General features: G+C 36.5%; 2 protein-coding genes across 3 annotated transcripts; both read left to right on the plus strand.

Moving 5' to 3' along the window:
* Positions 1 to 595: 595 nt before the first annotated feature.
* On the plus strand, positions 596 to 4923 carry LOC121264809 (WEB family protein At2g38370-like). Its single transcript, XM_041168114.1, has 2 exons — positions 596 to 1167; positions 2101 to 4923. Exons 1-2 carry the CDS (start codon positions 925 to 927, stop codon positions 3604 to 3606), a joined length of 1749 nt encoding a protein of 582 aa, XP_041024048.1. The 5' UTR covers positions 596 to 924; the 3' UTR covers positions 3607 to 4923.
* Positions 4924 to 6925: 2002 nt separating this feature from the next.
* Positions 6926 to 12052, plus strand: LOC121264810 (prosaposin-like). 2 transcript variants are annotated; one of them, XM_041168115.1, is made up of 6 exons: positions 6926 to 7085; positions 8268 to 8387; positions 9404 to 9600; positions 10136 to 10333; positions 11225 to 11284; positions 11729 to 12052. In XM_041168115.1, exons 2-6 carry the CDS (start codon positions 8273 to 8275, stop codon positions 11891 to 11893), a joined length of 735 nt encoding a protein of 244 aa, XP_041024049.1. In that variant the 5' UTR covers positions 6926 to 7085; positions 8268 to 8272; the 3' UTR covers positions 11894 to 12052. The 2 variants fall into 2 exon arrangements, with proteins under 2 accessions (XP_041024049.1, XP_041024050.1); XM_041168116.1 differs by having other exon boundaries at positions 7079 to 7201.
* The last annotated feature ends 4408 nt before the right edge of the window (positions 12053 to 16460 follow it).

A 16460-nucleotide genomic window follows, 5' to 3' on the forward strand; every position in this document is an offset into this window, starting at 1 on the left:
CAATCTATATATGTATGGAAAAATCTAATTATAAGCGATTCTGCTTACTAATACGCTCACTCATTCAATATAATTGGTCAGAAAGTAGATTTTATTGAAAACAGTATTAATTTGAATTTAGAATATGAAGACAACAACATTAATACGCAGATTGATACGCAAACTTGCTTGTACATAACAAAACTATGTATGTATTTATTTTACAAATGTAAACATACAATGAGATTTAAGGTGTCGTTTGGATATAGAAATCATATAATCTTATTATTATAATTTTTTCAAATTCTCACACATAATATAATAAATAATTTAACTTTTTAAAATCTTAAAACAATAATAATATTAAAAAATAAAATTTTATTTAACTAATTTAAAATCATCAAATCTCAAAATCAGTAGCGTAAAAACAAGGCATACTGTAATCCAAATGCGCGCATTTGATGCGAGATTTTTCGACAATGTCAATCATAGAAAATAGTTGCTAATTACTGTGATACCACCTTTCTTAACGCGCTTTCATGATGTCCTTTAAGGAACCACAGACAGAAGGCCGTTAGACTCTCATAATTGGCCGTTGTAACTTCAAACATCAATGCACATCTTTCTCTTTTTCTCTCTTTCCCATTAGGGGCCAAATAGTTGGCACTATTTTCCCCCCTTATCCGTTCAACTACCCCGTAAATTACACCAACATCACGGTCTTTCCCGGGAATTCGCACAGAATGGAAAACCCAACGTACACTAGACTCTAGTGACTAGAGTTCTATTTCCCTCCCTCCCTCCCTCCCTCCCTCAGGTCTCTGAGCAGCGCTCACTCTCTCTCTCATTCTACTAAACACCATCATCACCATTCAATTGTATCCCACAAACAAGTGCTAGGGTTCTGTTTTCGCCCAAATTCTGTCGTTTTTTCTTCGGACACCAATGGCTGTAACCCAAGGAACAACGGGTGGTTTGAAAACGGAACCAGAATCTACCGCTACAATCTCAGATTCGGGTATGACAGGTGGAGCAACGGTGTGTGCGAGCGGCAATGTGAAGAACGAGGGCAGTTTCGGATCTCAGATAGATACTTCGGCTCCGTTTGAGTCCGTGAAGGAGGCAGTGAGTCGATTTGGTGGACTCGGTTATTGGAAACCCCACAACAAGAGGCTGACCGAACCCGAGGTTCTCTCTCTCTCTCTCTCTCTCTATATATATATATATATCCTTTTCTTTTAATTTCTTGCTTTTTTGTATATAACAAAGAGTGGGTTTTTAATTTTGACTTGAAAATAAAATGTTAGAATATTTTATCTGTTCTTCAAAGCTGTTGATTTTGCAATGGGTCAAGTTTATTTCTCATCCTCAGAGTAAAAGCAGAGTCGTGAAGTTTATACTCTATATATGATATAGTTTAAATTCTCTTGTTGTCGTCAAGTCATATGCTGCGTGACAATTGTCATAGGCGTATGAATAGAGTGCTCTGTCAGCTGTCAAAGCTTGCCATGAATGTGTTTGATATGGCGACTGTGATCCATAGGATGACCTTCTTATGTTTGAAAACGGTTCTACTTTGCTAAATCATGTGACAGTAATTAATCTCAATGTGACAGAAAGATTGTAATGTTCACGGGCAGACTGTTAAAAGGGCAACTTTTAGCACCCCCAATGTAGTCCACATTTTGTGCACATCGTTTTGAGCCTGGTATAATCGATCTAAACTTCCTTTTTTGAAACATCAATGTGGCTGTTTTAGAGTTCATCGCAGCCATTGTTTTCAGAGTGGGTCTTGATCAGTTGCTCTGCCTGAAATGCATTACATAGAAAGTAAATACGAATTGGGCATCCGTGTTTAAAAAGTTTTATCATGTTATGGTTAATGTTGCTTATTAAATGCATTGTTGCATTGTGGGCTCACTTACACATCACATGCCCGCCATTTGTGTCTCCTCAATTGGAATGATCCCACAGAGAATAGTGCCTCCAAAGGAGGTGCGTGTTTTTCCCTTACACATTTGGAGTTTCCCTTTGACATATGTAGGCATGATACCTCATTTATTTGCATCTGTATGGTTAATGATACTTGATTGTTTTGTAACAAGTTTTCTCTATTGGCAGCATCGCATGGAAGAGGTTGACGTTACAAAACCAGAGGAACAGTCAGCACAGATGGACAAAGACCTGATCGTAAAAGAGAGGAAAACACTGGAGGTCTTGAAAGAACTGGAGTCGACCAAAGCAAGTGTTGAAGAATTGAAGTCAAGGTTACAAAAAGAAGCATCTGGATTTAGTTTGACCGTTGAGACAAATATGGATGATAAGAACATGACTCATAAGGTGAAAAAGGAAGATAAGGGAAACCATGTGAATCCGAATTCAGTGGAAGGTTTGAGCTCATGCCCTTGTTCAGCTCCAGGTTTAATCTTGTTGGAACTCAAACAAGCTAAGTTGAACCTCAACAGGACCACTAATGATCTTTCTGAGATTAAAGCTTCTGTTAAATCCTTTAACAAGAAATTAGACAAGGAAAGGATCTCACTCGGAAAAACTCATGAGAGGTTAACTCTAAGTTCTTCGAAAGTATCCTCTCTTGAGGAAGAGCTAAACCAAGCAAGACTAAAGCTACAGTCGGTAAAAGATTCTGACATTAAAGTTGGTTCTGATCATGCGTTAGATATTTCGGAGGAGCTCCAAAGACTGAGTTCCGAAGCAGAACAATTCAAAAAAGTGGGAGAAGCTGCAAAGTTAGAAGTTCTGAGAGCAATGTCCGAGATTGAACAGACAAAAAATAAGATAAAAACAGCTGAAATCAGGTTGGTTGCAGTCCGAAAAATGAAGGAAGCGGCTAGAGCGGCAGAAGCTGTTGTTCTTGAAGATATCAAGGCTCTTTCGAACTATGTGACCCCGTCTAGAAACCATTTGCAAAATCCTGACAGAGTAACTCTTTCGTTCAAAGGGTACTCTTCTCTGACCAGCGAAGCTCAGCAGGCTGAGGACATTTCTAAGAGGAGAGTAATAGATGCTATGCTTCAAGTTGATGAAGCAAATGTATCTAGAATGGAAATCTTAAAAAGGGTGGAAGAAGCTACAGAGGAAGTTAAAATGAGTAAGGTGGCATTGGAAGAAGCTCTGAACAGAGTGGAAGCTGCAAACAGGGAGAAGCTAGCAGTTGAGGAGGCTCTTCGCAAATGGATACCCGAGCATGGCCAGAGAAGACGTTCTGTCCACAACTCTACCAAGTTTAAGAACTCTTGCCCGTCCCTCCATCGAAGAGAGCCCCACCTACTTCACTTGAACGGGCTGAATCTGGCTAGTAATGGTTCCACACCTGTATTGAAGCCAACACTATCAATAGGACAAATACTAAGCATGAAGCTGCTTATGCAAGAGGAGTTTGAATCAGGGATGCTGGCACAGAGAAGCACCGTGAAGCGAAAGGTATCACTCGGTGAGATGCTTAGTAAACAACACAGTGATCAACCTTCCTTTCGGAAGGCTCAGAGGGAGGAGAGTGGTCGGAAGCAGTTGTCTGCAAAGAGAAAGCAGTCTGGATTTGCTAGGTTCTCCCTACTTTTGGCAAAGCAAAGCAAGAAAAAGAAGAGGCCAACTCCTGACTTGAGGTAACGCAGTAAGTAAATCAAGATCCCAATTACTTGTCAAAAAAAAAAAAAATCAAGATCTCAATCAAGCACCGACTTAAAATTTATTTTTTCAGTCCCCTTCTTTTCGTTCTGAAGTGCGTTCCTGGTTTAAAATTATGTATGATTGTGGTTCAATATTGGGTATCTCGGCCTGTAATTTGGTATTTCCATCCTGCTTGTGCTTGTTGTAAAGCTGTTCCTTATTTTTACATAATCCTTAACTTTCTTTTATGACGAGTAAAAAGGTCATATTTGCCTATTTGGTCTTGTTTTATGCTGTGTTCCATTTCTTATAATGCGAAGAGAAGTATGTTCCAAGTTGGACTTCTGTTGCTCAAGCTAAAATAAGTCATGTCGTTGCTGATGTGATTGCAATTGCAGCAAAAGCTTCGAACTTCATTTCCAATTCCACAACATTTGTTGGAAAATGAACAAAGTACGAGATTTTAGATTTTCCCAAGGAAGAAGACGAAGAAGAAAAATAAACAAACCATGCATATGGCAATGTTAGATTTTTGTTTTTAACCCCACCTTGTGTATCTCTATCCAAGGCATACCTCACAATTCATGTTCAGCTTGAGCGCCGATGAACTCGACCACACTCGAAACAAGCTCCCCAACCTCAACAGGCGCCGTCGTATCGACCACCAATCTTGGGACATCGCCAATATCGTAATCCGTACAGCCAGCGTAGCCTTCCAACAGCCTCTCGATATCCCGCCACGTGGCAGGCTTGTGCCAGCTGGCAGTTCCATCAACAGAGGCGCCGCGCCGCTCGAGTCTCCTCCTCCACTCTTCTTCGTCAGTGGGCTTGCACTCGACGATGAAGACGCTGGCCCGAGAAGAATCAGCGAGCTGGACAAGGCGGTCGAAGTGGGATTTACGGGAGAGAGGGGAGTCGACGATGACGCTGATGCCGATTCGGAGCTGGGTGGAGGCGAAACGGTAGATGACGTCGTAGGAGAGGTCGTTGAGGAGGTTGGAAGCGGCGGTTGACGAAAGATGGAGGAGCGAGCGTTGGAGAGGTAAGGTGGAGTCACGGACGTCGTCTTTATCGACGAGAGGAATTCTGAGAGATGACGCTAAAGATTGGGCTAAAGTGCTCTTTCCGGTGCCGGGATGTCCTTTCATTAATATTATCATTTTCTTCTCTACTTTTGCCATTTTCTCTGTGAGTGGAGGAGATAGATGTGTGCAAAACAGAGATTAATGCTCGGAGACGACTGGGTTAGATTAGGATCAGATTGGATGATTGTACTACTGCTTCTGTTATTTTTTTATTGAAAATAGCTTTTTTGTCTGTTTTTCAAAGTACACATGTTGATGAGATATAAGATAGATAATTGACACGTCATTTATCTAATTTCATATTATTTTCTTTTTAAAAGTGATGATTTAAATAAAATAATCACAAGTATAAAATATTTTATAAAAATAAATTTATAAAATTACATGATTTCACATGATATTTTATATTTAATTTATAATAAAAATAGATTTATAATATAACATATTAAGTTAAATCTGATCAATTTATAAATTTATTTTTATGATTAAATTATTTTTCCTTAAATTAATACAAAATAATAAAAAACAGAGGGGTGGGGAGCCAACCAGCCAATGAGGGGTATTTTTCTCTTAAAAGTTAAATGTGACCGTTGATTGGTACTTTATATTAATTTTCTTGTTGCTGTATATAATGATCATGTTGTGAATGAAATTAATAGGTATGTGAAGTGATATAAAATGATAAACAAATTAATGACTTTCGGTACGAACAAACCAACAAAAATGTTTCACGAATGACAGCCTAATACAGAAGAATGATTTTCTGTGAGGTGTGTTACTTGTTAATTAAGACTCCCCCCCTTAAGTTATGGGGCTAACCTACTTGTTTAGTTTATTCAGAAGCAACGTCATTTTCTGACATTAACTTAGTGATTATCCCAATCATTTTTCCAAGTCCTATGCGATAAACCATGTTATTTTTTTATTACTTTCCACCGTAGAAAACAAACGCTGTGCCAGTGTTTCAATAAACAGAGTTTTACGCTCCTTGTGTAAACATATAATTCTATGTATTTAAGAATCCCATTAACACATTCTTATTTTATATAGAAGATGACAATATCCTAATTTAATAAAAAATTTTAATAAGATTGAGGCTGTGTTTGAATATTGAGTTAAAATGTACTGTCCAACCGATGTCGATTGTCAGCTCACGTCTGGGGAAACATAAAATCCCTTTCGGTAGTTGCCGGCGCTATTTACGTGAGGCATAGTCAACAAGTTCAAGTTAAATTGCACTCATTTGTGTGTTTGGATGTCCAAAATAACTTAAAAGTGAAGTGCACTCAGCTGCTTTGTACATCTAAATGGAGACTAACTGTTTTTATTAGCCCTTATAAAACATCTATAATTCTATTAAAGTAATGTCAGGGTTAAGTCCTAAATGCATGAGTGTTGTACAAGTATTTTATAAAAAATTAGATCCCACAAAAATAAAAGTGAATTTTCATAATTTTTTATAATGAAACTTATATATATCATTATTCTATTAGACTTGATGGTACGAATTACTGCACCATCACATCTCCTATATTAACTCTAAGGTATAATTTGGATAGTGAGATAAGATGAGATAATTTTAAATGAAAACTGAAAATTGAATAAAATATTATTTTTTAATATTATTATTATTTTAGAATTTAAAAATTAAATTATTTATTATATTTTATGTGACAATTTAATAAAATTATAACGATGAGATGAGATAAAATACTTTTACTATCCCAACCTAAGTTATCACTGTTTAACTTCTCAATTACCCATACTCGTACTATAGAGCGAACAGACAACATTGATACTCAAAAGTCAAACCCTCTGTAATTTCTGTTTTTTAAATGGGGAAAGTTGATTAATAAATTTGAAAGGTCGAGCAAGAGGGGGTAAGAACGTCCAAGAAAGACCCAAAATCAAATATTAAGTTATTTTTTAATGGGGAAAGTTGATTAATAAATTTGAAAGGTAGAGCACGAGAGGGTAAGAACGTCCAAGAAACACCCAAAATCAAATATTAAGTTATTTTTATAATATTAAGTATAGTAATAAAATAAAATAAAAACAAATATTACCATATAGTAATAAAATATAGTAGGGGTGGGATTTAAATTTTAAAATTTAGTAGTTTGGGAGACTTTATTATAAAAGAAGTTATAATTTAGAGCGTAAAATGCAATTTAAAGTTAAGTTGATAACTTGATGGTTGCAGAGCTGTCTAAATGTTGCTTGTCACAGGCTATAAAACCTCATCTGGAATGCTCGTTGGAATAGCCCGCGAGAGTCCCCAACGACAATTCCATTCCACGCGTTGTCCAACCCACCACTCAAACGAATTATATTCTCTCTCTCGCTCTCGGCTACCTGGAAGTTCGGATTGAAGCGCCGGCTTATCTTCACAAGGTAAGGAAGCTAATTCCACAACTGCGAACTTTAACCCCCGACCTTTATTCTGAGATTCCCAGATTTGGTTCCTTTGTCCAAATTTCTTGGTTGTCAAAGGGGTCTGCCTCTCTTTGGTTGTGATTCTTGACTCTTATGTTATTTTTAATGGTTTTTGCTGTATCTTCTGCGTATGCTTTTTTTTATCGAGGTTTCTTTCTTGTTATGATGTTCCACATCTTCGCCAAAATCTGTGGAATTACTCATCTGGTTTCTGGGATTGCCAATTAAAGTCTTGGTTTTGGATATGCCTTGTTTGAACCTGAGAGACACAGAATTCTTCTTTATTTATTTTTTTCCCAAACTCTTGGCATTTATCTTTGTGTAAATTTTAGTGTCTTATTGTTTCTTATCTGTTTGTGCGTATGTTTTGGGGTCTAATAACTGGACTAGAATCCATGGGAGTCCATATTATAGTTGTTGAAGGTTACCTGCAAGGCAAGACGCTTGTGATTGCACAGTTAGAAGCCTTTTTGGGCTTATTCATTAATCAAATAGAATGTTCCAAAACCCCTGTTTCAGCATTTGTATTTAGAGTTTGTTGAGTTTTAATTACGGGGTTGATTAGGCTTGTGGTAAGAGGTTTATAACTTTATATTGGCACTGATATAATCAACAAGCTGCTTAGGAGTTCCGAAGATTTTACAATATCACTAATAGGGCTTAAAGACCTTTATATCAAACTTAAACAAGAAAAGTTTTAACTAGCGCTTGGTATCACAATTGCATATCATCTTAAAAACCATAGGCAATGTTGAGGTGATTTGAAAAATAAGCGAACACCAGTGTGGAGAGTGTTTCAGCTTATTTGAACAAAGAAATCAGCCCTAACTTATTATAAGTATGTGGGAGTACAACATATTTCATTTGAATTGAATTACCTAAGCTACATCTTTCACTTCCATTGTCAGTGTAGGTTTAGCATGCCATCTCTTGGCATGCATCTTAAGTTTAGCTTCTACTCCTTATAACAGTTAGGTATAATTACCATCATGGAATGTCTTACCACTAGTTTCTAATTTTTCTAATAATTTTATAATCCTTCTCAGAAATTATTATGGGTTATGGTCTGAGTATGTTTCACTAGGAATTAATTTTCCATATCGAGGTTATGATATTTTTTTTGAATATGTGCGACTTTAGGCTCAATGGACGTGAGAGTTGGGCTCTTACTTGTTGTAGTGTTGGGTGCTAGTTGGGCTTGTGATGCTAGACAACTGGTGAGCACTGAATTGCATCATGGGAATGGAATTGAGATATCAGGTGAAATCTTCAACTGAACTCTTAATCTTGTTATTGTTCTTTAGCATTTGCATTTTTTCATTCTTCTTCTTTTTTCACTTCTTAGTCTCTAATTACCATCGTATTTACTTATAAAAACAAAATATATATCTAATTACCATCATGTAAGGGCTGAAAAATGCAAATCTCAGCCCTTTCTACTTGTTCGAACCATCTGATTAGAAATCTGGTTTGCACATTAGAAGTCAACAGGGATAGGTTTAAGTCCTTGTATTTCAGCATGCCTTAATTCACTTTTCGTAGTTTTAGATAAAACTCCAAGAAGTCCTGCTTAGCCCTGTCATCGAACTGGTAGTTTAAGTATCTATTTGTTGTTGGTGGTGCCTTTCATATGTGACAACACTTTTTTTTATAGGTAACATATTTGATAACACTTAAACTTAGCTCAGCCGAAATTACAGGCACACAGGCTCTCTCTCTCTCTCTCTCTCTCTACACACACACTCACACACTTTCACTGTTGACTTTTAGGGCTTTCTAGGTTTAAATCCCACAATTAGCTTAATTTTGGGACATGATACACCGGGAACATTACTTTGGGCTTGCTAAGGCCTTTGAATTAGAAAATCATTACATCTCTACATCAGTTTGCAGCCAAATATTGAACATGGTTTAGATTTTCTTCAAACAAGTGCATACCTTGCCCAAGTGTGGGTGGTAAAAAGAATGCTCCCTGAACATGACAAAGTCGGGCACTTAAAATGCATGGAGCTATAGCTCATCAACCTTGATATATTCTTTGCATTTTGCAAACATTTATGCGTAGAAATTGACGATTATTACTTGTAGGTGTCACCAAACTATAATTGTATTTGCCAAAAAATTATTTCTGTAAGAATGAAATCTATAGATAGCTTCTATCGGCTATGCTAAGAAATTTAATGGTCCACGTGTGCCTTTATTTTATTGGAAAGGTAAATCATTTATCCTGTCATGAGAATGTTACAAAATTTATGTTGGCACATGTTTTGGTTCAGTTATGGAGATCAAGTACCAGGATCATGATATCAAAGTTCAAAGTATGGAGGAAGTTTTAGGGAATGACAAAGTATGTACATTGTGTGAGGAGTTTGCTTCCGAGGCACTTGATTACTTTGCTGAAAACAAGACCCAGACTGAGATCCTTGATATCCTCCATCTAGCCTGCTCTCGGGTTGGCTCTTTCAAACATGAGGTATATTTACCGTTTCAGCCGAGTTGGTACATTAGATAAAACAAGGTAATTGTGGTGCAAAACAGTTAGCATCATCCCTGACCCCCAAAAGTTCAAGAGGAAACAAATTAGTTTTTGGTTGATCTCAGCATCAGCAACCACTACAATTACTTATTTTTTCTCATGTCTAAGTCATCATACTTATTGAGTGGTGATGCTGATTGATTTTTTGAATTAATATATTTTTTGATGTTGAATATTGGTCAATTTTACCTCCGTGTGCTCAATTTGAATTGCTGATAGGTTCTAGATATATTTATCTGTATAATTATAGTTAATCAAGAAGTTTTCTTCATAAGAAAAGAAGGCATAGCCCAAGTACACTTAATTGGAAATTTGTGTGTCAAATAAGTATTTGAAAGCTTATTCTTGTGTATGGAAACATATAGAACATTGACTAATATTAAAACTTAATTGGTGTTTGATTCCCAATGGCTGCTCCCCTTCCCCTTTTTTTCTCTCCTAACTCATATTTTTCCTTTTTGCAACTGCAAAGTGCATCACTTTGGTGGACTATTATGCTCCCCTCTTCTTTTTAGAGGTTTCCACTTTACAGCCTGAAGAATTCTGCCGAAAAGTCAATCTCTGTCAACAAATTGCTATGGTTTCTTCACAATTTCATGAAGACAGCTGTGGGCTTTGCCACCGTGCTGTTTCAGAAACACTAGTTAAGTTGAAAGATCCTGACACACAGGTATGTTCTTGCGTCATTTCTTACACATAAATCATTATAATTTTGAATGATTTATTTCAATTTAAAAGCAAATGTTGACCTTTCTAACCTTGATACACACATGGTTTTCTAGTTAGTATAATTAAAAAGGCACTAAGGTTTACAGAATGTTTAAGTTTGGGACATATGTCTCATATTATCACATTTGCATATATATATATATATATATATATATATATATATATATATATATACTCACATGCACGCACACAGAGTGAAGCCCTACTGCTTCTGGACATCATCTAGCTGGGTTAGATTGCAGTTATATGGATGAAGGCCCAACCCGATGAGAACTGTCACCAAACTAAATATGCACACTGATGCCCTCTTTGAATTGTAAGCAAAATTCATTCCAATAGTTGAAGAAGAAAATAAGTGCACAGATAAAGCAAGAGCCGATGTAGTTTTACACTAGTAGCCGCTACTTTAATTAGATCGAAATCAATATGATGGAATTTGAAGATTACAAGTTCAACTTATGATTGAAATATCAATGTAAAAATGTAGTGGAAATGACGGTAAATGACAAATACACAGACCTTCAGTCAGCTGCATATATTTAGATATATATGGAATTTAAAGTTGATAATAGAATCTTGCAGTTACATAGTTGCGGTATTACTACCAGCTTAATTTAAATCATGATTTCATCATCAAAAGAATATTCATGACCCATTTTGTCAGACCATTTGTTTAATTTTACCACAATTCTATCTTTTGGAACAAAATAGGGATATATCTCACTATATACTAGGATATCTCAAACCAAAAACACAAAATTACAATTTCCAATAGACCATTGATGCTTACTGCTGAGTAGGCAACTAACAACTTATCGTACTTTTATGTCAGCTAGAGATCTTTGAGTTGCTTTTGAAGGCATGCAATTCCATGGAGAACTATGCGAAAAAGGTGAGAACAAATATAAGAAATCTTTTGGGGGGTTCTAATCAAAGAAATTAAGTTGAAATATACCCATCTACTCAGTTGATCTGAATAATTGATTTTTTTTCTGATTTAGTTTTACTTATAAAAAAAAAAAAAAAAAAAAAATCTGATTTCTCATGTCCCTTAATCTATGTGGAGGGTCTTAACACCTGAATGATATGCTCATTCTTTTAACATGCTTGAGAACTGAATAGGTAACTTTACGATTAATGGCACAAGGATGCTATATGTTGGCCTGTTCAAGGTCAGTGGAGAAAGAGAAATACCAGAAGAGGATAACCAGGCCTTCTGCCGGGTTTTTAGTGTTTAGGGACATGTTTTGGAATGAGATATTCATGATCAGAGAAAGTATTACTTTACTGTTTATTTACTGTACTTAATTTTATAATATCCTAAATTCCTTGGCAGTGCAAGAAGATGGTTTTCGAGTATGGACCTCTAATCCTAGCCAATGCGGAGAAAATCCTGGAAACATCAGACATATGCACCACGCTTCATGCCTGCAATTCGCCTGCAGCTAGTAGCAATGAAGCATCACACTCGACAAAAGTATCTGTGCTATCCGATTCTTAGTTATGGCAGCAAATATCCAACGGAGTGAAAATGCACATTCGGACGATATTTATACTATCATTCAATGTCATGTGTATGTATAATAATACAACGTCATCATGGTGCTTGTGTTGTACATTATGTGCTCGATCGCAATCTACTGCTTACACGAAAGTTATTATCTCATAATGTTCCACAGTTCTAGGATATCCCATTTTCCTAAGTTGATGAGTTTTGTTATCTGAACGCTGACATATGACCAATGGATATGTTTTTCATTATTGACAGAGTAATAATAGATGGAGAGGGATAGATGAAAAATACTTTCAGCAATACCGTTGGAAGCGGTGCGGTTAAATGGTTGTGCGTTTTCAGCTGCTTTGTCGCAAAAGATGTTTTCTTTAGGCAAAAAGAGGATGAAAAATGCGCAGATGCATGTTAAAATCTTAAAACAGTAGAGGGAAATTGTGGCATGTGGGATATCATCCCACAAGCTTTGACTGTTTGACATGTCCTACAACAATTCTCAATGATATGGTACTTACAGTGCATGGACTTATCAATAGGTTTTGGAACAGTTTCCCAATGTCAAAATGCGCAGATCACAATCTCTACTAAAGAGCTAAAGTGTAGGCATGAATGAAGTGTGCTGGAGGTGTCCAAGGGGAAATCTTCAATGCTCAAGTCAAAGAAGGATTGATAAATATAAGAACGCATAGAGAATGCATTGGGCCTAAAGTCTCTTCTAACTTTTATGTGCTTCCTTCTCCAATGGTTACCCCAAGTAAGAAGAACCATTGTTGTGTAGGAGTGCTACCCGCCCCCTACAGGGTGGGGTAGCCCCCACCCGGCATGGGCGGGGGGCCCAATTTGGAATCCGCCCCCCGCCCCGGAGTGCGGGGGCGGGGATTCCCCGAATAGTGGGGTGCGGGTGGAGGGGATCCTCTCTCCCCCCCCCCCCCCCCCCCCCCGGGGCCAGAGGCCCAGAAGTGTTTTCTAGGCCAACCGTTGAAATGGGCCTAAAATGGCCCAGAAACAGCTTCTAGGCCATTTTAGGCCCATAAAAATAGAAATTTTATTTTTTCAAAAAAAAAAAAAGTTTAAAAAAGAAAAAAAGTTACATGAATAAAAATAATATATACATACACAATTTTATATAATTAAGACTCTAATGAAGTACTACTATTACTATTGACTACAAGTCTACTACCTAATAAACTAATTAATAATAATAATAACTAAGCTATTACAAAAATAAAATGGAAAGTCTAAACAATTACAAAATTACAAAGAAAAAAGTGTCCAAGGGACATTGTATCAACATTACAAAATTACAAAACAAATACATAATACATACATCTGATTCAAATTTCAATATTCTAAGAAATTAATAATCTAAAAAAAGAGGCGAGCTGTTTGGGTCTTTGACTGTGACATTTGGGGCGGCCGGATGGGCAGTCTTTGACTCTTTTGAGGCTTGAGCACATATTCATATTGCAGTGGAGGTAGACATCATCTAAGTCGTCTCATATATTGCTACAACAATTAATACTAAAATTAATACTAATGAAATTGAAATAAATATAAATAAATCAAAATAATAAAATAAAAACAATAATTACCAGATGGTCCAGATCCAGACTGATCACCACCCTCTTCATCGGTCTCTTTAAAGTCTAAAACATCCGGAACATAAATATCATTTCCCATCGTCTAACTCTGTGTGCATATTAATGCCTCCACAGTTGTAGGAGACAATGAACTACGGAAATGATCTAATATGCGCCCTCTAGTACTAAAGGCAGACTCCGAGGCAACGGTGCTAATAGGGATGACCAACATACAACGGGAAATCTCAGAAATGATAGGATATTTCTTTGATGCTGCCTTCCACCATCCTAATATGTTAAAATCATCATCTTCTTGAATAAGATCCGTTGACAAATAATTATCTAACTCTGAAACCACCTCCGTAGATTGATGAACTAGTGTGAGATGATGTGCGAGGGTCTTAATCCATGCCAATCTACGCTTCTTTGTTGCCTCGGTGTCTGGAGGAGGTGTTGGGTAGGTGTAGGTGTAGTAGATGCAGTACTACCCTTAATTGCATTAAACTCATCATAAAATCTATAAAGGGTATCTCGGGCCATCTCACCAATAAGATTAGTCCATGCCTGATCATACGCAAGTCCCAAATCATATAACATGCCTGAAATTTTTAGACGGGGATCAAGAATAGTAGCCACATATAACAAAATATTTAGTTTAGTCAAATCTCCCTAATACTTGCCATATTTGACCCTCATGGTCAACACCATCCCCCTCATCCTTAGATTGGAACCCTTACACATGCCGTCTAATTTTTCTTTCACCCTACATATTTGTTGACAAAATTGATAAGATGTAGGGTGCAAATAAGCAGATAACTTCAACGTGATATCGTAAAAAAGCCCAAGAAAATCAACAAATGTAGCAACTACCTCCCAATCATCATCATTAGGCATTCCTAAACCCACGTGCTCATCAAAGTATTTGACATATTAAATGTCTTCATCACCCAATAATTGAAAGGCTGCCTTATATTCTTGGGCCGCCTGCAACATCAAGAAGGTTGAGTTCCATCTGGTAGGAACATCAGTACAAAGACCCTTCTTTGATGTTATGCCCACAATCTTCGAAGCAATCTTGAATTTCTCCAATTTAGAAGGAGAAGGCCTCACAAATTTCACAGCCAGTCTAACTCGTGCAACCGAGTTATCAACATATTTTAACCCTTCAGTCACAATTAGATTCAAGATATGTGCATAACATCTAACATGCAAATATTCACCATCCAAGAATGTCTTATTTGCCTCTCTAAGATAAGTCTTCAGATACCCTAAGGCGACATCATTAGATGAGACATTGTCAACCGAAACTGTCAAAACTCGTGTCAACCCCCACTCCTTTATTGAGGTCTCTAAGGCATTCCCAATCGTCTCACCCTTGTGATCAGTTATTTGACAAAACTTAATAATCATTTTATGAAGAATCCAATTAGAATCAATGAAATGGACAGTCAAAGACATATAATTAAAATTTTGGACAGGAGTCCAAGTATTGGTAGTGAGGCAAACTACCAAACCCGCCAATTGGCCCCTCAAAACATCTTTATCTTTCCAGTACATCTTTTTAATATCATTTGCCACAGTGTGGCGAGAAAGAAGCGTAAATCTAGGTTTCAATTCTTGGACAAATTCTTGGAACCCACTCTCATCCACAAACTGAAAAGGTAGCTTGTCCATGATAACCATACGAGCTAACTTCCTTCTACACTCATCAGCATTATACTTTGTAAACCCCTTCAACGTTGGACCTCCACTACTCCCATCCGCTATTTTTTTCAGTCTAATTTCTAGTCTAGATTGACTCTTTTCCAGTAAGGATCTTAATATTGGACTCTTCTTGCATTGTTCCTCTAAATGGATCTTTAACTGGGATGTACCATGTTTCCTATAGTGACATTCATTTATTTTTCCATAATAATTACATTTAGTTTGGGGGTTATTGGGGTTACCACCCTTTAGTTTGGTAAAATGAGACCAAACTACGGAAACAGTTTTCTTGCTTTGTGTGGGTTTGGGGGGGGGGGCAAGGTGTATTCCCACTCCCAGGGGTTGGAGTAGGGTTAGGTTCTGGGGCAGATGTACTAGTAGGGGCAGGGTACTAGTAGGGGTAGGAGAGCTATCAGTGAAATTCCTTTGAGAAGACATTCCTGATTCCACAACACAATAAAAAATTATAAAATCAATCAATACACGACATAAGAAAATCATAATAATACACCACATGAAAAAACAAGGCAAAGTGCAAAGCCAACACAATTTAGGGGTTTCGGATTGAACCCCTAAAGTTTCGGATTGAACCCCTAAATCAATTTAGGGGTTCAATCCGAAACCCCTAACTCAACTTTTATTAATATGACATTAAAATATTAAATGATAGGCTTATAAGTGAAACATTATAAATAGTTTCCAATTATTTATTACAACATGATGGTATGATGAGGGGATGATATTAAAATGGATGATGAGTAGTATTACTTTATTATTAAATAAATAATCCCACTTATCATCCATTTATCCTCACACACTACACCTATTTTAATTTTTTTTTCATTTTTCTTATAACAAGTAATCAAGTATGAGAACAACTCAATTAGTTTAAAAATAATAAAATTAAAAAAACCTACAACTAGTTTACAACTATTTTGTAATTCTATTTAAAATAAAGAGTAATTATGTAAGATTGAAAAAATTGAATAAATTGAAAATTAAGGGGTTTTAACTGAAACCCCTAACTCAATTTAGGGTTTCGGATTGAACCCCTAAATTCAATCCAAAACCCTAAAATTTAAGGGGTAATTGAAACCCCTAAATTGAAAGAATGGGTTTCGGATTATACAAAAAAAAAAAAAAAAAAAAAAAAACAAACAAAAGCAAAAATAAACAAACAAACACACTAATCGAACACATGCAAAAATTTCTTCATAGCACACAAATTCACAATTATTCCCTCAGAGAGAGAGAGAGAGAGAGAGAGAGAGGTG

The sequence above is a fragment of the Juglans microcarpa x Juglans regia genome, chromosome 5D (genome assembly GCF_004785595.1).
Source record: "Juglans microcarpa x Juglans regia isolate MS1-56 chromosome 5D, Jm3101_v1.0, whole genome shotgun sequence".
In the NCBI taxonomy this organism is placed as follows: domain Eukaryota; kingdom Viridiplantae; phylum Streptophyta; class Magnoliopsida; order Fagales; family Juglandaceae; genus Juglans; species Juglans microcarpa x Juglans regia.

Bases quoted from the DNA above. Each gene is read 5' to 3' on its own strand.
- LOC121264809 (XM_041168114.1), top strand. From the start codon at position 925: ATGGCTGTAACCCAAGGAACAACGGGTGGTTTGAAAACGGAACCAGAA. The intron at 1,168-2,100 runs GTTCTCTCTCTC...CTCTATTGGCAG, and splicing joins AGAGGCTGACCGAACCCGAG to CATCGCATGGAAGAGGTTGA.
- LOC121264810 (XM_041168115.1), top strand. From the start codon at position 8,273: ATGGACGTGAGAGTTGGGCTCTTACTTGTTGTAGTGTTGGGTGCTAGT. The intron at 8,388-9,403 runs GTGAAATCTTCA...GTTTTGGTTCAG, and splicing joins GAATGGAATTGAGATATCAG to TTATGGAGATCAAGTACCAG. The intron at 10,334-11,224 runs GTATGTTCTTGC...CTTTTATGTCAG, and splicing joins TGAAAGATCCTGACACACAG to CTAGAGATCTTTGAGTTGCT.